A 24,663-nucleotide genomic window follows, 5' to 3' on the forward strand; every position below is an offset into this window, starting at 1 on the left:
CTCACCTCTTGATTAATTTATCTGATAGATAAATCGCTGTAACCATGGTAATTATGCAATAGATAGTTTATCAGGGGGGTGGTAAAAGTGGGGATTATTCATCTTTGAAATGATATAACAAGTCCTAATGTATTTTTTTGTTATCCCCATAACTATATCCACTGGCATTACTTAAATTCAATTATTTGAGTTAATTTTCTTATTTATAAAAACCGTTTAATTTAATACTTTCCAAGAAATCATAAAATTTCATTAATTGCGAAATGTGATTGACGCAACACGCAAGCTGATTAATTTCCCTGTTTCTGCCTTTTTGTTCGCTTTAAATAGAAATACCTGTGCAAAAATTAAACGGGTGAATATTTTTCCGAGAATTTTTCAATTAAAAGCGAGATTTTACCGGACAATCTGTGTGACTTTACGTGTTTGGACGCGAATAGAAGCGATTACGAAAGAAAATTGGGAAAAATACGGGCGTTTGACTTGTTTACTAGATTTAATCTATATCTAATAGACGCTGAGGTTATTTTTATAACAATCCCACATTTATATAGAAAACGTTGATGATGAAACCTGATTCGAAATGCAGCTTAACGATTTAACAAAAACATGATATTGTGGTAGTAGGCATACAATAGTCAGTTTCACTATATTGTTTGTTTAAAAGCTAGTACATTTTGAGAGTATATAATATTTAAAAAAATATACAGCTTACATTATTAATGAACAAGAAATTAGATGCCGAGTAAAACATGAATATGGATCAGATTAGGAAACGAGCACCACAAAATAGATTTTGACAAGATCATAATACTATTTCCAAGGAATGTTAAATCGTCAAAATTTGTCTGACATTCGGAAACATCTATTTTTATTTCTATTTTAATAAATATAAACAAATCGAATTTTTATTTATTATTCATGACATGCCCATAGCAAAGTAATAGATTTACAACTACCGACGGCACTAAATTTATAAAATTTTCTCGGCTACGTCGGCAAAAGAAGGAATAAGCAAGGGACGTCGCGTCGTCGCCTCGCATAGGATAAAAGAGTTCGCAAGATACGCGGAGTGTCTCTGACGGGGGAAGACGCTAAATATTTATAACCCGGAAACTGGCGACTTCCACCGTGGTAATTGTCACATAACTGTGTATTATTCAAAGGTAACGGCTCGAAAAATCCTCTAACAGCGCCTTGGGGCCCTACTTCTTACGTTCGCCCGTTAATCTTTTAAGGTCCATCCGGAAATCAATCGTCTCTTGCGCCGCTCTTACAGGTATCTCAAACGATAAAAGATTCCTTCGGTGGATACGTCTCTTATTGAATTTGCAGTCTTCCCGTCAGGCTTCTTCGTTTCAAATTATTTAGTGATCTAGCTTTAACTTTCTATACCTTAATGCGATACAACGTTTGACTGACACCACTCTCATTACTCCTTGCTTTACAACTTTTTGAACTTAAGGGTTTTATTTTTAAACTTTAACGAATTATTTCAATAATAAAATAACTGGTTGTTACGAAGGTAAACTTATTAAAAGTTATTAACGATCATTTCTTATACAATACGTACACATAAACTTTTATAAAAATTCGAATTTATAGTGGTATCTCGAAGGCATAAAGATACTATTCTTTAAAAATTCATAGAACGACAACGAACCGAGGATCGGGGTTTGGTTTCAGCACCAGCTGAATCCGAGCCCTGGGATTCTTTCAGCTTATATGTGATATGGTATATTAGATAAGTGTCAGCGAGGATCAGCGAGACGTGATTCTGTAGAGAATGCCGCGCGTGTTGAGCAGGATAAAACGCCGCCGCCGGACGATTCCGCAATGCCGAGCCGGTGTGAAGAGCACATGACAATCTTCAGCTATAGGACTGTTACTGTTTTACATTTAATCTTTTGTTGTTCACAGTTCCTGGGAAGTCGTTGTAAATTCAAGGTATATTTTCCAGGAGAGAAATTCTCCTCAATAATATAAATGATGTACATACATATATCATACCGTAGGGAAGGACTTTTTAAAAAAGAAATATTTTATCTTGTAATATTTGAGTTTTAGAGCATCTAAGTTAGTATCAATTATAACAAAATTATTGAAATTAGAATCGGTTTATTTGCAATAAATAAAAGAAATTAAGGATACCAATAAACAGGTCTGGGATGAAGTGTCATTAAGATAGCACTTCAAATATTCTCTCATTATAAACTCAGTCGCAGTATAAATCATCTGAAGCGTTTGATAGGAGACAATGGGGTGGAAATTAATTAAGTCTATATTAAAAACTTAATCCGGCCGCCGCCGTATTCCGAATCGAAAGCCCATTTATTGGGCGCCATTAGCGCGATTTTTAGCGGCAATAATTTGGAAACGTCGTCCCATTAGCAAGTTTAATTCGATTGACCCATAAAAGGGTTCCTGTCCTCCAAACTCCAGATAAATTGCGCGGCGATTAAAATTCTTATTGTCGCGAGTTCCCTTATCCACCTCCGGCCACTTCGAACGCCCATTTACACACCCCGGACTGTAAACGCCTTTTATGGACAACGGCTATGTCGGGGCCCGAAAGTTAATTAAACACCGTCCCTCCGGTGTATTCAGTGTGCATTCTCTCGCACTGTAAACCATCCCGATCGAGGAACTTGCACCATAAGCAGAAATTCAATTAGAGCAACTAATTCAATTAGATAATCCGATAAAAGATTTATGTATCTAGTTATCCTCACAGATCATTCGAATCTTTAAGATATTTGAACAAATAACATCTAAATTAGTTACATTTCTGAAATGCATGTTATTTATTCCAAAAATAATAAATGTATGTTACCGATGTGAAAGGACTCTATAGGTTATATAGAGACGATCTCTCCCTCCACTTCAATTCCACCATAATATCCACTTTTTATATATATTGTATGTATCCCATCCCATTCATCCAGTACGTTTCCCTCCCTTTACTCATTCGTCCCTTGATGTGGGGCAGTGGTCACTGTCCTGAGGTAAGACCTTCTAAATTTCTTCGCAAATTCTTTCCCGGAATTTATTTTTGAAAGAAGGATGACGACTGCACATTACCGTCGACCCGGTCGAGATGAAAGTCTCCCAAGTTTCCTGTAGGAGAGAACGTTCCCGGATACGCACACAGAGACAGACACACACACGGGGCGGAGCTGTCGCCGAGGGTCTCGACTTTATCTCCCTCAAGCTGGCCGCAGAAAGAAACTTTGATTGCATTATTAAAGGGCGCGCTCCGCGAGACCCGGTTAAAAGTCGTCCGGTTGACGGGGGCGGAATAGTTGGGGGTTCTGTTGTTGTCAGGGAAGCGCGATGTGAAATAACGGTTTGAAAATTGGAGGGACGAGTTTTCCGCTTGAATCGCCTTCAAACCTAGAATATTCAGTGGATTTTCCTTTGCAGAAATAGAAGGACCTGATTTCGTGAAAGCTTTCAAATTCTTTCTTTTTTTATTGCTCGCGTATAAATGAAATCCTGTTGCGGTTTGAGCTTATTGCATTTTCCAAGATAATCTTCTACGAACTAAGATATAACTGGAACAAACAAATAAATGGTTGAAATTTATAAATCGATTTCTTATCAATGTACTCAATCTTTCGGAATAATTGCATTCCTACGTGCTATGCAAACATTTTTATATTTCTTTGTATAATAGAAGTTAATTAATTTCGTGTTAGATTATAATTACGTGCTTCGTACATTCCAGATGAATACGTAGATATAAGGGCATTTTGCGTTATGGTTATGCGACACTGTATCTTACATAATCCATAAAAAGTCACGGTGACAACGGTTAGCATAAAACGTCAGCATTATTCCTAATGGCCTGATAAAACGGCTTAGAACCGTCATAAAGTTTAATATAGTGCCTTAACTGCTGTTAAGACTTTAGTTTACTAGAAATTATTTAAAAATTATGCACGGATCAATAAATTATAATTAATATGAAAATTAAGTACAAGATAAGAGTAATATATTTGGATTATTAAAATTTGTGTATTTTAACAATAAACCACGACCGCGTGATACTAATTAGGATAGGACAACACATTTCGTACGTACGAGAGGAGCATTGGGAGTAAGTTCAAACTTGCGAACCTGAAATGACAATAGCCGTCGATCGACGTGCGCACCCGTCAATGCCTTCCGTCGCAGTAACGTTCGTTTACCCAATAACAATAAATGTTAACCTGATTTCTCCAATTCGGGAATGACCAACGTTCGGCACGGTTACCAACTGGACGATGACAGACCGCAGGCGGACAAACAGTTAAACCCTGCTGCCGCTGGCGAATCGATGAACCCAACATGAGCTGCTGAGCTAGTAATTGGGTAAATGGGGGAAGAGAAATATTAGAGAGCTATGAAAGCACAATATTTAAACGATTTTTACAAATTCAACATTTCTAGAAAATCGATTGATATCTGTTCTCTTTAGAGTTTTTTGTATCATTTGGCTATTTTAGGAAGTTATCGTTTAAACTTTCGTCAGTAAAAGCTGGATTTTTATACAAATAAAATTCTATGCCGAATCTTTTATCACACCATTTAAGTGTGTTCGTTAACAGCAGTTAATTTTTCAAAATTATTGTTTTGACAGCACGCTTTTATCATGTTGCAAGATTGTTACCACAATAACATTCTTTTTCTCTATCATTTATAGAAAGCTAATGTATTAATATGATCAAATACATACAGTGGTTCTCCTTCAAGTTTTTCTTTCCAGGCTTTCAGCAGAAAATGGTGTCTTGTTAGCTGTTATGGTTCCTATTGATATTAGTTTATAGCCTCATTACAATCTTCAAGTTAAATATTGGCACGAACCTAAACCAATTAGCGTTTGTAATATTATTATTATATCGTGTATGATATCTAAACAACATGTATAAATCAAGTGGTAAGTCATCTTCTAGTCTTGTTTTCTAAGCTATATAAAGATATATATAATCAGGAAGTTCCGAGAGCTATTCGGTGTTTTTGGCAGTTTAGATGCACTGATATGGCCAAGTAACATTTCAGGTTTATTTTTCCCGACCATCTCCCAGCAATTCCAGGACAGCAGGTATTTTAGACTAGTTGATCATTAAAAAATTGTTTCATAAAAATCAAATTTTGGCATAATTATTACCATCAATATCTACATCTGGCCCTACAATCGTGTGAGAGTCCTGGCTTCTCAAATATTCCTCCTCAATTCACCTTTATTTCGTGCAGATGATGTCCAGCCTTCAGTGTTTCTTCAATGTCAGTCTTTCTTGCATCCTTCCTTGTGGTTTGGCGTGCATGATCCTCCTCGATCCATATGCATCTGGTGATTGTTTCAGATGACTCACCCATTGTAATCGCATGACCTCAATTCTAATCATGACATCTGGTTTCTCGAGTTTTCCTAATAGTTGAGATGTTAGCGAAAAAATGCTAATTGTTAAAGTCTTTGCACCATACATAACCACGGGTAGCACAATGACTTTGTAAAGTATTAACTTTGGTTTTCTGCTCATTTTACGGCTGGAGAGCAACACATTCGCTGAAACTAAGATGTATAAAGCCCCGTATCACTTCGAAATTCTCAGTGCTGATTGCAAGATTCTCTCTATTGTCATGAATGACCTTAGCTTTTTATTCATTTACTTATAGGCCATAACTATTGGCTGAGCCTGTCAGTGCTGTGTATGTTCCTATTCTCAGTTAACTTAGTTAACAGAACTCTCGAACTTCCGTTAGCATCCCTCACCGTCTTTTCCAGGCGTATGTTGAACATGAAGTAAGCCACCGCGACCCTCTGACGAAGTCCGTAATTTACTCCTGCATTCTTTAAGATGTTATTTTGTGTTTTATGCAGCATCTGACGTTTCTTATTGTCATTTTTACCAGGTAACCAATTCTTTTTGCGACGGATGTTGTGCTCTAGAGCCTTTTCCAATTTCGGACGTAGAACAAATATTTGATTCGTCATTGATCGATCTGGCCGGGATCCACATTGGTACTCTCTTAAAAGCTTATCTGCACAAAGAAGTAATCTTTTATATAGTACATTGGGGAATACTTTATATGCTCTGTTTAATAACGAAATACCTTAAATGATCCTCAGGTTCCACCTCTCGAGAATTTTTTCTGTAATCGATATTTGCTTATATATTTTGTGTAATGAAAGAATTTCGAGATTTGGTCGCTTACAGGTAACTTATTATTTCTAAGGTATTTAAAGGTTACTTCTGTCTCTGCTTGAATATGGATATACTTATAGTAAAGACTAATACATCCACCCTGCACGAAATACTATCAATACATATAGCAGCCATCATTGTGAGACGGACAATCAAGGACATCTCGGGGATAGAAAGCAACATTATTTTTGATGAATGATTCTATCAACATGGTTTAAACCTATTTACTTTAAACCTAACTTGTTAAAGGAAAATTCTTATCATTCTAGCTAAAAGGCTACACCTACAATGAAGAATATCAGTACCAGCGTCTTAATTATTAGGACTATCAAACCTACAACTCTGGGCGTCGTGTTCTCATGCTTGAAAAATGTGCAAATACTGCAACGACAGAAAATCGTTTACTGCGCGATGAAGTATAACTAATAATGGAATTAGATTTTTGTTAATAGAATAAGGAGACATTTTTTCATCTTTATGAAACAGCAATCGTTATTGATCTATTTGTCCTTGATCCATTAAATGAAATATAAAATCTTTAAATTATTGCTATGGCAACATTTTAAACTATCTTTTTGTTAGTGTTTTAAAAAATCGAAGAAGGTATCCCAGACTACGACTATATACCAGTTTCTACTGTTTATAGAACTACTATAATCTTATTAGTGACGCGTATACAGTAAACAAGGACCTATATGTGCAATATGCGCTCGGAAATTACCTATTTGTGTTATTCCACTAACTTCTATTCAGAGTCAGATTAAACTACACGATTATTTTCAGTTCAATCAAGCGCTGAATATTAGCTGATGGGGAAATTTAATTGGTACTTTGGTCAGTCAAAATTCAACCCAATAAATCGATTAGCCCTTTAAACGGTTGCTAACTCGTTGACAATTCGTCGATTGCAGTAATAAGCATTGCGATTCTATGTTAAACATTGCAAAATGTAACATATTTCATGTACAAAAAAAAACTGAAAATCAGATTTCTTAGTAAACGATCACTCATTTAAATAATACCGATGATATGATCAACAGTAGTTTCGTGCCGCTTAAAAATAAAAAAAATGCATTAACATACTGATGTGTTTAAATAGTATAATCAGCGGTCTCAAAAGGGTTGTGGTAGCGAGTACAAAGTCTCCAGGTCCGTGACATGCGCGCCAAACCGTATTAATTCAAACGGGCGCTATCAGGGCGCTTCAGTTACGCGGCGATGCCGATGGCACAGGACCTTCCGTATCCAGCAGAACTAGTTCAAGTTGCGCGCCTTGCAGCTTACGTTCAAACTGGTAAAGATGTGTCAGGCGGATTTTTTTAGTCTGTAAATTTTCGGACTCGTATCTGGTGACTGGTGCGAAATGTGTCATTAGAACGTGTTCATCACCAATTTCTGCCAGAATTCCAACTGCGTATCGAACTTTACAGAAAATGAGGAATAATTTGCTCTACGCCACAGTTTATATTTCTTTAATTTTTGGTGAGTTTGATATATTATACGATGATTAGATTTAAATGTTACAATATATTAATACTTTTGTGCGACTTGACCAATTTATAATCTAGCAACAAGGTCGTTGGTGTAATTTTAAAGGCGATGTATCAAGTAACAGCTTAAACGTTGAGTAATATAAAGGAGATTATTGTTATATCAATCTACATAACTTCAACAGCACAAAAAACTTTGAACTATGAACCTTGTTGATACTTGAAATGCTAGTCTTTATTAATCTATTTTAAAATATATTACAAAGTATTCTTTTATGTAAAGTTAGAAATAAGGAAATATGACTGCGGAAAAAGTATACTATTTTTTGTTGTGTCTTATTACTGGGTATAACAGTTTTCGATTGTAAATCACACACCGGCTGCGAAATGTCAACAGTCGCGCCGCTGAGTTTTCCCATGAATATTTGCCGAGAATTGAATATTGCCGTATACGAAATGCCAAATTCTCAAAGGTGGATTCTAAAGCCGAGCTTTTCCGCCTTTTGCATATAATATACTAATTTACATTTATCAATACAAAAAGACGAACTATTCTATATGAATAATCATTTATTTTGTCAATAACGTTGGGACATAATATAAAGTATTGTAGTTAGTTTTTAATATTTTAAATGCAACACCAAATCATATATATTTCCATTGAAATAAACTTACATTGAAACTTTTATCTATTCTTTTGTTCCGTTACTAGGTATTGATAATTAAATAGTTCACCTATATGAATTTCCATATTAATTGTTGAATTATACAATAAAAGTAGATTATTCTATTTCGATAAACGACGACTACTCGAGGACGAATGAGACATTCCCGAACATTATCCCTGACACAAAAATAGCTAATGGCTCTTTTTTACCCATCTATTCCTGACCAAGACCTTCATTAACATTTATTTTTCCGTCTAGGTCTATACATAGACCATCCTTAATAACTACGAAGTCACAAAAACTTTTTAATCGTATTCATCGTATTCATCGTGGAGTCGCCGGTCGTCTTTACGACCCTCTTACAACTCTATTAACCGCATCTCTAATTTCGTGGTAGATCGCTGCAAACAAAGTACCGCGCAAAACAACGGACCGGAAAGTATCAAGTACGGGCGCGAACAGAAATAGAAGAAGAAAATTTAAGCGGAGAAAATCTTTTCAATCAAAACTTTCAGGAAACGCTTTAAACTGACTCGAAATAAGAATTAACTTTTATAAGTAATTTATGTAGTGCGAACAGCGACGGAAATGAGATGGTATTTATATAAAATTGGGTTTCAGTAAACCATTTAAAACATTTTAACAAAATGTTACATCATTTTGCTAAACAGAGTATATGCGACATATAAATTATTTAAAGATGCGTGAACATAACATGAATAGTTTGTAACTCTAACTGGAATACGTCGAGCAATACATAGTATTCTAATTGTAGTACCGTTGGCAACACCAATTACAACGCGTTAGATGCTTGTCTGCATCAAATTTATTATTCAATTTCTCATTTTAGAGAAATATGTATGAACAGGGCGCTTAATTTAGAACCGCATTATCCTTAATATCTAACTAAACCGACAAGAACTATTTTCAATGTTTAGATTAAAAGACGACAAAAGTAACATGTTAAATATTTTTTTCTTGTAAAGGTAACTAGCATAATAGATATATGGAGTAGAACTAAATTAAGTTATATTGATTGAGTTTGAAAGGACGTTAAAAATAGAATAGACAGGTTAAGGTCAAAATTTGGATTTAGGGATACGAACCATGCAGAGTTTTGGGCAACTCTTTCAGTTTTCATAACAGTTCTAAACTTGAAATGCGAAACCGTTCAATTTAAAGCAACTCTGATCTTGTGGCCAAGCTTAGGTTACACTTGCATAAAAAATCGTTAGTTTATCGCTAGATTTTAAAGCTAGAATCCTCTAAAGTTGATGATTTCGTGTTAAACTATCAAACTCAGTGCCTCGCCCGCAAGCGGCCTCAAGTTACCGAGGTCACTTTAGATGAGCCATGCAATATCTACTTCTTTTTCTAGTTTATTAATAAATATCAAACAAGTTTGAAACATAGATCGCTTGAGGCTGAGGTGTTAGATTAGGTATATAACCTTTACAAGTTCTATTGATTTATCAATGATGATCAAACAGGTTGGTAGCCGAGGTCACTTGCATCCGAGGTACTACAATACAATGCTCAGTTCTGGGTTTATGTAATATAAGTAGTATTACTTGCTATGCCTCGGCCGCAAGCGACCTCGGCTTAATCAACCGAAACCATTAGTTTCGTCGAGGTTGCTTCCGGCAGAGGCTCTATAATATATGATGAAAAGTTTTGGGTTGATGAACATAATCAGCCAATATCATCCATATTATCAATAGTCTCTTGTGGCCTACTTAGGCATTGCATTATATTCGAAGCTCAGTTCTAGGTTTATATTCTAGAATGATATCGTCTGACCAGGCCACTTACAACTCTGGCGTAGTAAGTAATACAAACAAACATAAAATAGAGCATGGTACAGTGTAGTACAGAAATTCAAGGTACAATTATTAAACGAAGCAAGTTAAGACTTCGTATTGTATAGGAATTGTATGTTGTATCACTTTATCCATGGAAAATATTAGAAAACAAATGTTAGATAAATTTCGAAATAAGTATTCATAGTAAAAGTATTTACACGAACGATATAACTTTGACTCATTTTATTATACCTCACAGTATACAGCGTAGATGTGTTATGATGTACAGAATATGCATTAATAATGCTAGGACGTTAATGAGGAAACTTCAGCGTCGAGAGAAACACTTGGGCACCAATATTAGAAATTCTATGCTTACTACATATGTACCGCGCATAACTCGAATTTCCTTCCGTAACTGTTTCAAAAAAGTTAAACGTTGAGATGGTTCAATATTTTCTACTTGATATTACTACGAATTTAGAAATCCACCAAATGCGTTTAAATTTTTCAACAAACAAAACGATTTGGTTTAAAAACTTCTTCCTCGAAACGCTGTATGACATCGACGAAATTGGAATGCAATAACCCAAACAAGTAATGGAATTAAAGAAGTAGGTCAGCGACGTAGTAATGCCGACGGAGGAAGGGGTATTAACGTGACCACGATTGCGGTTATAAATGCAATAAGCATTTCTAATCCCTCGGCATTTAAGATTCCAAGAGTCTTGTACTTGCACCATATATTAAATGAAGTACTCCTTAGAACTTTATACCCCTTAGAAGTATTGGTTTCGCTCACTCTTCATGGCTGGTGATATTCAAAAAAATTTCTTGAATTATTGAGGCTTACTTGAGTTGAGGGTTATCGTCGATACGTATAATACTCTAAAATAAAACAGATTTATGTAAGATAGGTTAGAAAATAAGTCAGTGACGTAGGTAATTGCGGTAAAACTATGCTGAGCATGTACGCCCTACGAAGCTTTCAGAACACGTTGCCAACCGCAACATAATTTCATTACACTATTTTTATTAACTTTATCAGGGCACTTTCTACATGGATTTCTAAAATAATTTAAGGGCCACACAAAGTTTATAGTTCCCCCTAAATTTAATTAAACTATTTTAATTTAACTGGAAGCATTACAACTGATTCATAAAGAGCTTAATTTTAATTATGCACTTACATTTATTTTTTGTCTACCCAACCTTCATTTTAACAAATATAATTTGACTGATAAGCCTAAGAGATTTTTAAATGTTTTAATATTACCCAAGGATAAACTTCTTATCTCTTCTAGTATTATTTTTGGTATGTCTTGTCTTGAGGTAATCTTCTTTTTGGTTTTGCATATATGTATATTTTTTCTAGCAAGATTATAATTTCAGAAGACTCACAACATAATTTCCTATACAATTCTGTTAACTTTGATAGTCTTATTCTGATAGATTTTTTAAGGGTATTCGCATGCATATTTTAGACAATAAGAATCTTTGATCAGGTCATCGAAGTAATAGTTCTATCCTGCAGTTTTTTGTTTACTTGGCTGCAACCATTGTCACTGTGAAAATTAGAAGGAAAAAACAGCTTATTAAAGCAAACAGGTTTTGGAAATTTTGCTCGTTAGCCTTCGTTGCAAAATTTAGGTTTGAACAATAAGTGCCTGCAGTATAGCAATTTTTTTTAGAGTCTCCGTATTTTTATTGAATTTAAATATTTCGTCTTCAGATGAAGAAAGAATGATGTCCCCTTGGGCCTGTCGTATGATATCATTGAAGCCTTTTGTGTTGGAGATTTTGCTTGATGCGTTAAACATTACTATTAATTAAGAATTGAAATGAAGGGTATTCTTGATATTACAATCCATCATTGAAGATATAGTACTAGAACTTAAATTGTCCTTTTTATAATTAATAATACCGACCCCTTAAAGAATCAATTTTCTCGTTTTATAATGATAATTCGTAAAACAGTGCCAGACCATTCGATTAAATGGAAAAAGGTCATAAAGAAGTAAAAACTGTACAAAAGCCAAAGCATTAACACTATTCCGGTAAGTCACTTTTCCACTTTTTCATTCTGGATAAAATAACCATAATGCTCTTAGACTATCCTATTACCTTTTCATCATCGTCGTAATAAACTTAGATTGGTTTTTAATTTTCGAGCTTTTTAAGCAAAAACATACGACGGTATTTTAAAAGGCTTTTATCGAAGCTCGCCCCGTTTTTCTATCTAGAATCTCGTCCTTTTTTCAACGTGTTTTATGTGTATGGATGCCAGCGGCACGGTTCAGACGCTTTAAAACCCCATCTGAGTTTACATTTTAAGTGAATTATAAAAACTGTACTTCGGCGAGCAGAAGCGAGGTTATCAACGGTGTCAAGCTTGCGGCCCAGCGGCTCCCATTAATGTTATATTCCCTTCATAATTGCGTATTGCGTGGTCCCGATAAATTTTCACTCCGCCACCGAAAAGAGGAAGAGGCGTAGATAAAATTTTACGGTAACCCGTGCAGTAGGTAATCCAATTTTGGATTTTTTTAACGAACTAATCTTTAATTACGGTTTATTGTGTGTCTTTGGTGAACGTGAACGTTTGTGCACAAAGAGGTCCGGCAAATACCCAACTAAAGTGTAGATTAAGGCCGGCGGCTTCACTCGATCAATCTGATTGCTAATAAAGTTCCAACCGATATTCAATTGATCTACTTTTATTTAAAGTTTTGTTTCAATTAATATTTAAATAGAATTAGAGTATAAATTTATTGTTATCAGGCTATAAATCGTGAAACAGTCTATCATTTAATATTATTTTCTGCAGTAAATGCATACTATAAAGATCCTATTAAGTTAATTTTTCAATTTTATCGAATTACTGTTTGACACGATAAACTAAACGAAGTTTAAACGCCTCTTATACATTATTAATACAATACTATACGTGTTATGTAGTAGTGATATATATTAAAACAATAATGTTGATTGTATAATTAAACTAAGCCGTATTGGTAGCTGGTTTGTTTCTCTTTGTAACAGGTTCAAAGTGAAGCAAATCCCTCTGTAACCTGTATAGGTTAAATATAAACACGTGTACAAACCACTATTACTTAACAAGTAGCAATCGTACTGTTCTCGTTGTTAGAGATCGACACTAACTGTAAGCGGGAACATGATGACACATTAGGGAGATGACCTTACATTTGCTCAGTGTGCGGTTAACCTGGCTATGGTTTGTAACATGTTTGATTAACCACCACAAAATGACGTTCACGGGAATATAGAACTCGGCAGGCCTTTGTAATGTCCTTTTGTCCATTATCCTTGGTTTGTCACTGTGTTAGTCTCGCACGTAAACAGGCTATAGATTATTATTTAGTTTCATTTAGATTATTAATTCATTTTATGGATTGATTCGATCGCATTTACTTTATACGATTATACACGTGTATTTATGTTTGGGCTTTAATAAAGTATGTTTAAATTTCATTTTATGAATTTAACTGGTTAATCAAATTTGGTAATTTTAAACTATATGATAAAATAAATCAAAATGCGATCGTGTGTATGTAATAATTATTACATGCGGCGTATTTAATAAATTTACAAATTACAGGAATTTTTAATTTTTGAAATAAATCCAATTTTATTTGACAGCTTTAATTTAGCTCATTACCATTCCTTTACTCGGATTTCCTACAATACGGGGTTTAACAGATTTCAACACAATCAATTTTGTGTATTAACGTTTCATAATTTTTTTATAAGGAAAAAGAGACTTTATCAAGCCATGTAACAAACGGCTAAATCAAATAAAATATTCTTTAACTAAGTTTACTTAACCTAAGTAGTTTACTTTAACCAGTAACTAGTATAGCTAGATCTATTGCAATATCATTCATATTATTTTATTACATTCAGGATCTTTTAGTTGTGAAAATGGTAGATTCTTCAAGTTAAATTATGAATTAAAACGAGAGTGAGCTCGATTATAGACGACGATTAAGACCATTATTAGCAATCACGGCAGTAGGTCGGAATTATATAACAATATTAATGACTTCTACAACGTATTTTAAATCATTACTTAAAGATACACTGGAAGAAAAAAATTTAAATAATTTTTACGTTGAATCTTTCTAAACTAAACCGAGCAAAGTTGTTGTTCTCATCTACGCATTACAGTATTTCTCAATACATTAAACAACAACAAAAAAGTTAAATATGTGTTATATGACACTGCCACAAATTTAAAGCACGTAAACATTTTAATAAGTCCACAATCTCAGAGGAATCTGTTCGACAAGATGAACGAAGCAGGAGTTGCCAAACTCCTAAATTTAGGACCGGTATGTTGGAAAATATCGATTGTTCTTATAAGGCCATAAATAATCTTTGTATCCTCACCATTAATTTAAACACACAATACTATCAGTACTTTTTTAAATTTTTCTGATCTGAACTTGTCTGATACGCCACACGCATTAGTGTAAATCAAAGCTGTGTACTACAATGTTGTGTTGTCTCGTGTTCTAGTAAGCAGTTTTTCATTGGTATTGAACAAGAAAAAATGGGATATAAAGAGAGCTGTTGCCTACTTATCAAGCAATAATGAGCAGAAACAATTAATGAGACACATTCGATCTTAGTACTAGGCATGAAAAATAGAAAAATGATAAATTAGCGTCGTTTCATGAAATGTGTAATTTTTTTTCTCAAAATTATGGAGCTTTAGAAGGCAAATCTAGGACATCCAGCAAATACGGAATAAAAATTTCGACCATTTGTGATGCAAAAACATTTTGCTGTTGCAAATTCGAGGAATATTTGGGAAAAGTAGAGGATGTAAGAGAGAAAGATCAAGGTTGAAAAGTTTTCAAGACAGTTTTGGGGTTTCAAGGAAGTTTATTATTTTGAGACGGCGAAGGTTAAATAATTGTTACAAATTACGGTAAAGTTTGAAGAAAAATGAAAAATTTGGCTAATATGGTTATAGCTTGCGGATTCAGACAAACAATAGAATATATCGGATTCGATTTGGGACACTAACAGAAAAATTTTGCGTTTTCAAAAAACCATTTGAAATCAAATCTGTGACGCGTAGTAAGCGAGATACTCTTTGTGCGCAATCTATTGAATACAGATTTTTATCGTGTGCTGTCCTACTTTTTATGTGCTCCTAATTTAACAATCCAAACAATTTTAATTAATTTAAAAAATATACGTATTTTAAAAATTAAGGGTGATTTTCAGAAATTTTCAGAAATACTACAATTTTTGCCAGAAACAAAGAAATAATGACAGAAATTTCTGCAGAAAAACAAGTAATCTGGCAGAGAAGTTTCTGCAGTAAATAAAATTCCAATATTAACACGGAAATTTCAGTAAAAAATCAGAAACTTGTATTACACTGCTATTAGCAGAGTACAGGTTGTCCAAATTCGTTGTTCGCTATCGTCCGAAAAAAAAGCTTTAGTTCTCGAATGCAAATCTTGTATCAAAAATAACTAGTTTAAGTTGATGCATATAATTTATTTTTATATTATATGATATTTTTCTAATATCAGTCATGCTAGTCTCACAAAGAACAACAATTTGATTGCAGACATTATCACTGATAATGCAAAAAGAAAAGATGTTTTGAATATATTGACGTCTAATTTCATTACAATGTCAGAGTAAAAACGGATTTGAAGTAACCTACATTGCAAAGTTGAAACAGTTTGAACCAAATCTTTTGCTAAGACGCACAGTTACAGAAACTTGGAATTACTGCTAGGGGATGAGTTTTCGCAACCATAAAATTCAACACGTCTGCATATAACTCTCTGTTTTATGGCTCTAGGAGTTGGGTTTATTATTTAAAGGATTTTAGGTTAAGTTTAATCTTTTAAGCTGTAGGTTTTATGTTTGGTTTGAATGTTTTGAACAAATTTTGAGGCAACTGTTAACACATACTTATTCTGCTGTATTTTGTAATCTAAATTGACCTCGAAGTTAATTCGTAAATTGGGGTAATCCATGTGTGTACCATGGGGATATAATAAACTTTTCAATTCCAATGTAATAAGAGGAGCATTTCCAGTAAAGTGCATGCACTTCGATAACAGATAGCGCATATATCGTCCTCATAACGGGTAGTTCGTGGGGGCGCTCGGGTAAAATTGCCGGCCCATAATCCCGGCAGATATATATCGCGCTCGCTCGGAAATTATAAGGCAAAACACGCCGGCATACTTATTACGCTTAAGAGATTGGAGATACTATGACCGGGGTTAAAAGTGGGTCAGTGTTTGGAGATTCGGTCAGCGGCCGCAGGATATGGCACGACGCCGACTGGGCCCCTATCTGTCGGTCGTTTGGGCCGGAAGTTCATTGCGTTTCTCCTGCTAGAATGAATTTTTGATATAGCAGTTACTCTTAAAATATACCGACCGTTCGGACGCCCTCGTAGCGATTTTTACGTTGAATTTGTGCCTTACGATTTTAATGTCTGTAAAATATTAAGACCATCTGGTGAAATATACGACTACTCCACGAATTTATTGAGGATTTTCTCGGCACGTACTCTCGCCGCCAGATCCAGATTTTCGCATTATTGGAAATGATCTAGTACCACTCGTCGTTTTAATGTCTATTGCAATCGGTATATCATACAAAAATCATTTGATTTCATTGTTCAATATTAAAATGTTAAATAAAAAAGAACTCGATTCGAAAATTTCAATTACAAATTTTATTATTTCTTAAAATTCGTTCCAAGAAGCAGGCAATAATAATAGCAATTTGTGAAAATAGTATATTTTAATTGACCGTAGGTATGTTAAAAGGACCGAATTCAAATTTGCATTTGAAAGGGCAACAACGAATTTAGTTTTACCGTGGTACACCGAAAGCTAATAATAAGCTAACACAATAGGAACAAAACGTCACTTTTTATCCGGTACAAACCTGAATTTCTATTTCCAACGACTCCACAGCTATACGGACTGCTCCTGAAAGCAAAATCCAATTACGTTTAGCACAAGCTGCATAGGACGACTGAATTATTTTCGGGAAATGAAACGCACGTATTTCATTCCGTTTCATTCAAATTTTTTGTCGCCGAATTCTTCCATTGATTCTCACCTAACTATAGACTCAGATCGAAATACGGAGAAAAAGAAATAAACGTGATAAACAATGGCTCGAATCATATTTTTTCATTGTGTTTAGTAACGAAAAAGAAAACCGAGCGACATCGTTAAAATAAATCTTGTCGCCGTATCATATACATCTCATGTTCTTAAGCACCCTGCGAAGCGTTACTTGATATTTTCCGCTCGTTAACTTGCGGATTACTGTACACAAAAGGAAATTCTGAGAGAGTTCCAAAGTAAATCGAAAGATTTGTTCACGCTATTTGAACTTTTCCGCACCTCTTTGATTTATAATTTCAGATTTTTTTCAAAAAACTTGCAGTTATTGGCCTCAAAACCAGTCATTAATGAAATTAATAAAACGTGAATCAAAATGATTTTGCTTTCCATAATAATTGTAATTATATACATTTATTGTAATATTTTTTTATAAAATATGTATTGTTTTAGTTCTAATTAATATTCATTGGTTTAATGCACTATAATTTTATTTCTAATCTATCTAGAAAATGTTCCCCATTTCCTAGTCTATTATTGAAGGACTTGTAAAGCAGTCGATACCCTTTGCGTGACAACGTTAGGTATCATAAAGGCAAGATACTGCCGTCCATTTTTATACTGTCTATCAGCACACATAATGGGCTTAAAAGAACTGACATAATAAACGTTTCATCAAAATACGACGTACCTTATTGCGAATTATGAAGACATGCCACGTTTAACGGCATTTTAGGGTTCTATATAAGAATTTAACGTCGCCCATATGGCCGTATTTATGACCTGGAGACGATTAAATCAAACCGCGATCTTACAATTTACGGCCAGTTTTATATAAAGTAATCTTGTGCTCGAATGAAATCTGTAAAGTCTCGTTTTATATTTACGATTCTATGAAAAAGCATCAATAACGGATCCAAAGAACTCCCCGCGCACCGGTGGGGTTGGCGCCAGGTGCTGGTTATATATTTAGGGGTATTATGAGGTTTAGAACGGATCCTCGAAAGGTGAGGATTACATCTTATTTATTAACGGAGGGAAGTAGGTCGAGAGATGTTCTGTTGCGTATTACTACAATTCAAATGTAGTTTAATAAAGAATTTATAAATTAAGATTAACCATGGAGATATTATTTATTCACCGGTGCCTCCACCATTACTAAATAAAACCAATTACAGAATTTCAGTTGATATTTAACAAAAGCTACCATCTCGTCCCCAGTGATTTGACCAATTTACATCCGTGCTGCTTTCCCCTTTTTTCTCTGGTCGTTCAAGAAAAAGACTTAATTATTTTCCTCACCCAGTTTCTCGCCGGAGGAACACGGCACTCTTGAAAATTTCACCGTTTTCTATTCGTGTCCCATTATAATATCTACATTCGTAAGGCATTCAGAACTGACGCGTACCCCCTGAGCAGAAAATGAATTCGCTTTGCGAAGACGGAATGGAAATTCTTTCGCGGATGAATTTTAATCATTTGGCCCAGCTCTGGCCCTCACGGCGCCGGATATTTAAATATCTTTTTGCTCTTTGCGCTCTTGGGCACGAGTGTCTTATAATTTTCCGAACAAGATTGACTTTCCCGATCGAGCAAAATGGAAAAATAAGAACGCGAATCGAACCGCCTAAGTGCGACTCGGATTGAGTTTGTAGATTAGTTAAAATTAAAAAATTCAAACTGAGGGAAGTTTGAGAAACTAGCCGGTCGCCTACTTCTACTTGCAAATTTAATTACTGTTTTAACTAATTACTCCATTCGGGCACGTTGCGAAGGACTATAAATTTATTTCAAGCGTTTACGTTCGTTAGTTTCTATTAAACAGGATTTATTACCCTACAATTGTAATTGTAGATTACAAACTCCTGTAATTAAATTAACAGATCTAATTGCCCGTAAAGTATGGGGCTATTCGATTCTTGTTTAAACCCATAAAAACGTCGTATACACTGTCTGACTAGAGATTTGTGCATTCTATTTATGGTAGCCGTTAAACTTTAAAACTTCTTTATTATACATTTATTTTACATATTAAAATTGACTTCATACATTCTATCGATTCAATTAACAATGTAGGCTAAAATTCATGTTTATGTTGCATTTTTAACATAAGTAGTCTCGGCAAACGATATAGGTACGCATATTTATGTTAAAGCCGGCTTTAAGCGGCTAATATTGGTGTTGCAAAAATAGCTACGTAAATGCAAATTGCAAAGTAACCGGGCATTCTGAGGAATACATAATGACGAAGTTTTATACTTACCATAACTCGTTTACACGTTATTAGACCATTTAATTTTACCCCTATGAACATTAGCTAATTATTATTATTAACTTATTTCTTATAAAGATAATATTATATCAGACTGTACCAATTTGCGAGTTTGAACTGGAATAAAGGAGAGAGTACGTATAGATATAACGTGGAATTATAATTTGGCTTAGCGTTTCGTCGTAAACATCATTATCGGCGTAACCGTAGCACATCTCCATTGTAAATAATCGCATTGTTCGGTTTATTTTTTGATACTGTTGCCAAAAGGGAAGACCGAAACGGCAAGTTTCTCGTGGATATCGCAATTTCGCCCCTATTCAAAGCTGCGAGCGCGTCTCTGTACCGTTAATAAACTGTGCATAATAAACTCGTACGTATTCTAACGGCAAAGTTTACTTAGTTTAAAGGTATTTAACTTTCAACGCTAATTGCATTCAACATTCCCGCGTTCGTACACTTGCGCCCGTGAGTATGTATGGACCCCCGTTGAGGCAGCAAATATTAGTGTAACGTCTCTACCGAATTGGGGAATCGCGCAGCTTCTAGCGTGGAGAGGACGTGGACACCAAGGCAATATTGCAATTTGCATCACTCCGGATAGAGGATAGTTTACGAGAAGCTCGAGAGTTAGGCCCCGAGGAACTTGGACTCGGTCTTATTGCCGAAGATAACATCGCATCAATCTTAAAACTACACCGCTGCCACCTATCGTCTCACCCGGCGCCGCACTGCATCGGATAAACTAACGTACCAACTAAGTTCGCGCGAGTTTATCAGGATACGTATGCATTGTCTGCTTAACGATGCCCTAAGGATTTCTTCGTGCTTTTCGTGTCCGCATTGGGAGATTGATGTGAGCGAAGAATCGTAAACATGCAAACGTAGTTCATTTTAATTAAACAGAATTATTTTTCTGTTACAAAATTTTTTTTTGCAATCGCAGGAATAAAAGCTTTATAGAAGTGATATGTAAACAACGTAATGAGACAAAACAACCCCTCGCCATAACGCTTTCGTTTGCCACTTCAGCAACCGCTTAAACAGCCGAGCTCTGAAAATAAAGACTGTGTGTATCCACACTTATTCCATAATGAGATTATAGGATTTGTAGATATGGCAAGAAAAGCACGTCTGGAGTAACGATATCTTATGGGTGGGAGATGTAACAGACGTTGTGTTTTTAGGAAACCAACTAAAATCATGAATGTAAATTACATTTACAATTTAGATTAATTTTTTATCAGAATAATGAGTTTGAAATACATATTTATATATATGTATGTAGGAGTTTACCCAAGAGAGGGCGTCACTTTTCGGTCTCCCCACCATTCGCGCACACACACATTTTATTTTTTAAAGAACATCAAGACGAGTCGAGAGAGTTCCGCCGAAGACACCGCATGAAACACTTGTCAAGACGTGCAAAGACGAATTCATTGTTCATTTTGTTATTATCAAACAGTTTAATTTAATATACGGTTTTATTCTAAAACGTGTTACATTAAAAGAAAATCCCTAGACAACATAAAGAAAGAGCCTACATTTTGGGCGCTCGCCTGGGATAAGCAAGGACGAAGAAAGAGTGAAAAGAAAGGTGTTGGAACGAGGACGGAAGAACGACGGCGTGGGAATCAACGACGAAACCGGTGACGACCAAATGTGCATTTGGCGCCACCAAAGATAAGGATTCCTAGAAAAATACGAGTAAGAAAATAACCTTTTGATCCTTTTGAAAAAATGGAGTTGGGACGCATTCTTAAAATCGAACAAAACATCACAAAAGCGAGTCTTAAAGTCATTAAAGCCTTTCATAAATTTGTTTTTGAAAATGATGATGGTCGAAATAATAGACGTAATTTGCGAAGGTTTGAAGGCTTTGATTTCAAAGACGATAACGACGAACGATTGCAAGCTAAGATAAATTTTGCCATGAATAATTTGACGCTAGGAGAATTAAATTCAATTTGTCAAATCCTATGTGTGGATAACGACGCGAATGACAAAAAAGAATTAGTTGAAATGTTGTGTGGAAAATTATCTGATCTAGAGCTAAAAAATTTAGATGACGATATACACGACGATGGTTCTGGAAAAGATGTTGACACCACGCATATTGAAAGAAAAAAAGGAAAATCTGATGACGAAAGTGAATTAGAAATGGCTGATATAAGTAAAAGTAATAACATGAGCGACGGAGAACAAAGTTTCACAAAAAATTTCGAAAACAATTCCAAGACTTTTCATCCTAAATTCATGCTGACATTTAAAGACATTGAAGAAACTCTATGCACCTTTGATGGAGCTGAATCACATTCAATAAATAAGTGGATCGTCGAATTCGAAGAAACATCGCTAATGATGGGATGGAATGAGGTGGAAAAGCTGATTTATGGTAAACGGTTAATGAAAGGAGAAGCATTGCTGTTTATTAGAGCTGAAAAGGGAATAACGTCATGGACAGCCCTTAAAACAAAGTTAATAAAGGAATTTGGTAGAACAACAAATAGCGCAGTTATTCACAAGAGGTTAACTACAAGAAAGAAGAAAAAAGACGAAACATTGTGGCAGTACTTAATGAAGATGAGAGAAATAGCTGCAGAGGGAGACATTGAAGAAGAAGTGTTGATCGAGTATGTGACGGAGGGAATTGTTGACGACGAAATAAACAAGACAATACTTTATGGACCAACAACATTAAAAGAATTTAAAGAAAAATTGAAAATGTACGAGAGATTGAAGGAAAAGCAGGGCAGAGAACATAGAGACACAAAGAAGGAAGATTTTATGCGACAAAACAACACAAAACAGACTCAAAGAAAACAAGATACCATAAAGGAACGAGATGAAAGAAACATGAGATGTTTTAACTGTGGAAAAGGAGGACACCAGGCAAAAAATTGTCGAGATAAGGACAAAGGTTTAAAATGTTTTAAATGTGACAACTTTGGTCACATAGCGAAAGAATGCGAAAGGGAAAAACCACAAAGAAAGAATTCCAATCGTGACGAAACCAAAGAACTCTATGTTGCTCAAGAAACCAAGATGGAATTGTCTAGATACAAGACGGTAATACTGAATGGAAGAAAAATCAACGGTTTTATCGATACTGGGAGTGATTTAAATTTAATAAAAGTAACAGCATTTTTGCAAATAGGTGGGCCAAAATTTGACGAAACGCCTATAACAATCAAAGGAATCGGAGATAATTGCATTACAACATTGGGCAAGTTTAAAACAGAGATGAAAATGGATGACTGTATTTTTGCAACAGATATCCACATTGTTCCCGAAGAAGCAATTCCCATGAAATTCATTATTGGAAAACCTGTACTAGAGTTTGCAACCTTGACAATAAATAACAAAGGAATCAAAGTGACGGAGAATGGAGAAAATAAAGATTTAATCATGACTCGAGAAATTGAAAAGGAAAGAGAAGTATTAAGTGATATCTTTATGATTCAAATGGACAGTAATACCTTAAACGTAGGAAAACTTGGATGTTACAAACGGATATCGAATATTGTACAAGCGTACAAACCACAGCATCGACAGAGTACAGCGATTCGAACTAAAATAATATTGAGTGATGAAATACCAGTTTATCAATCACCTAGAAGACTGTCATTTATGGAAAAGAAAGAAGTTGAAAGACAGATTGAGGAATGGATAGCTGATGGAATAGTGAGACCTAGCATTTCTGATTACGCAAGTCCAATAGTCTTGGTAAAGAAAAGAGATGGGTCGACAAGGATATGCATCGACTATAGGAAGTTGAACAGAAAAATAATAAAGGACAGATATCCCTTACCGGTAATAGAAGACCAGATAAATCGTTTAGCTAAAGCAAAAATTTTTACTACATTGGATTTAAAAAACGGATTTTTCCATGTACCTGTTGACGAGTATAGTGTAAAGTATACTTCATTTGTTACCCCAAGCGGACAATATGAATTTTTGAAAACACCATTTGGCTTGTGCAACTCACCAGCTGTTTTCCAGAGATACGTGAACGAAGTATTCAAAAAATTGATCCACAAAGGAATCGTATTAACTTACATGGATGACCTGATAATTCCATCAACGACAGTAGAAGAGGCTTACAGCAACCTAGAAGAAGTATTGAAAACAGCAGAAAACTACGGCCTTGAATTTAAATGGTCTAAATGCTATTTTATGGACACAAAGGTAGAATACCTTGGACATGAAGTTGAGGATGGTACCGTTAAACCTTCTCTCAGAAAAATAAAGGCGGTTATGAACTTTCCTATACCGACAACGATAAAGAAGGTGCAGAGCTTCCTTGGATTGACGGGATATTTTAGAAAGTACATAAAGGACTACGCGTTAATAGCAAAACCATTATCAGACATGTTGAAAGATGAGAAAAAATTTAAATTCGAAGAAATCGAAAGCGCGTCATTTAAAAAATTGAAAGAACTTTTGTGTACAGAGCCAGTATTGAAAATTTTTGACCATGAAAGTGAAACCGAACTGCATGTGGATGCAAGTAGCGATGGATTTGGAGCTGTGCTACTACAAAAAAATATGGACGATGGCCAACTTCATCCAGTTTACTATTGGAGCCGCAAAACAAACGACGCACAAAAGAAATATCACAGTTATGAACTCGAAGTTCTTGCCGTTGTAGAAGCTCTTAAAAAATTTAGAGTGTATCTTTTGGGAATACAATTCAAAATACTGACTGATTGTGCTTCATTTGCAGTCACGATGAATAAAAAGGATCTGTGTACAAGGATAGCAAGATGGGCTCTATTGCTCGAAGAATATAATTACACGCTAGAACATAGACCAGGTGAACGATCTAGTGGCAATCAAACGAACACAATTCCAAAATGATTCAAAGCTGCTACCAAAGTTTTATGGACCCTATCAGGTTGTGAGCACTTATGGACCGGATCGTTATAATCTGGAAAAGGTCGGAAATCATAATGGCCCAAACAAGACGACTAGCAGCGCAGAAAAGATGAAGCCATGGATGCCATTCGAGGCGAATGACGGCTAGGATGGCCGAGATGTAGGAGTTTACCCAAGAGAGGGCGTCACTTTTCGGTCTCCCCACCATTCGCGCACACACACATTT

At 35.2% G+C, this 24,663-nt stretch overlaps 1 protein-coding gene across 2 annotated transcripts in view; it reads left to right on the forward strand.

Annotated features, from left to right (window-relative positions):
* Window positions 1-7,399: 7,399 nt before the first annotated feature.
* The window catches only part of LOC111426945 (uncharacterized), a 58,278-nt gene continuing 41,014 nt past the window's right edge, over window positions 7,400-24,663 (forward strand). For both annotated transcript variants that reach the window (XM_023061853.2, XM_023061854.2), the window contains exon 1: window positions 7,400-7,670. In XM_023061853.2, coding sequence (XP_022917621.1) covers window positions 7,622-7,670 — 49 coding nt within the window. In that variant the 5' untranslated portion in view covers window positions 7,400-7,621. The remainder of the gene's footprint in view (window positions 7,671-24,663) is intronic.

The sequence above is a fragment of the Onthophagus taurus genome, chromosome 2 (genome assembly GCF_036711975.1).
Source record: "Onthophagus taurus isolate NC chromosome 2, IU_Otau_3.0, whole genome shotgun sequence".
Lineage (NCBI taxonomy): Eukaryota > Metazoa > Arthropoda > Insecta > Coleoptera > Scarabaeidae > Onthophagus > Onthophagus taurus.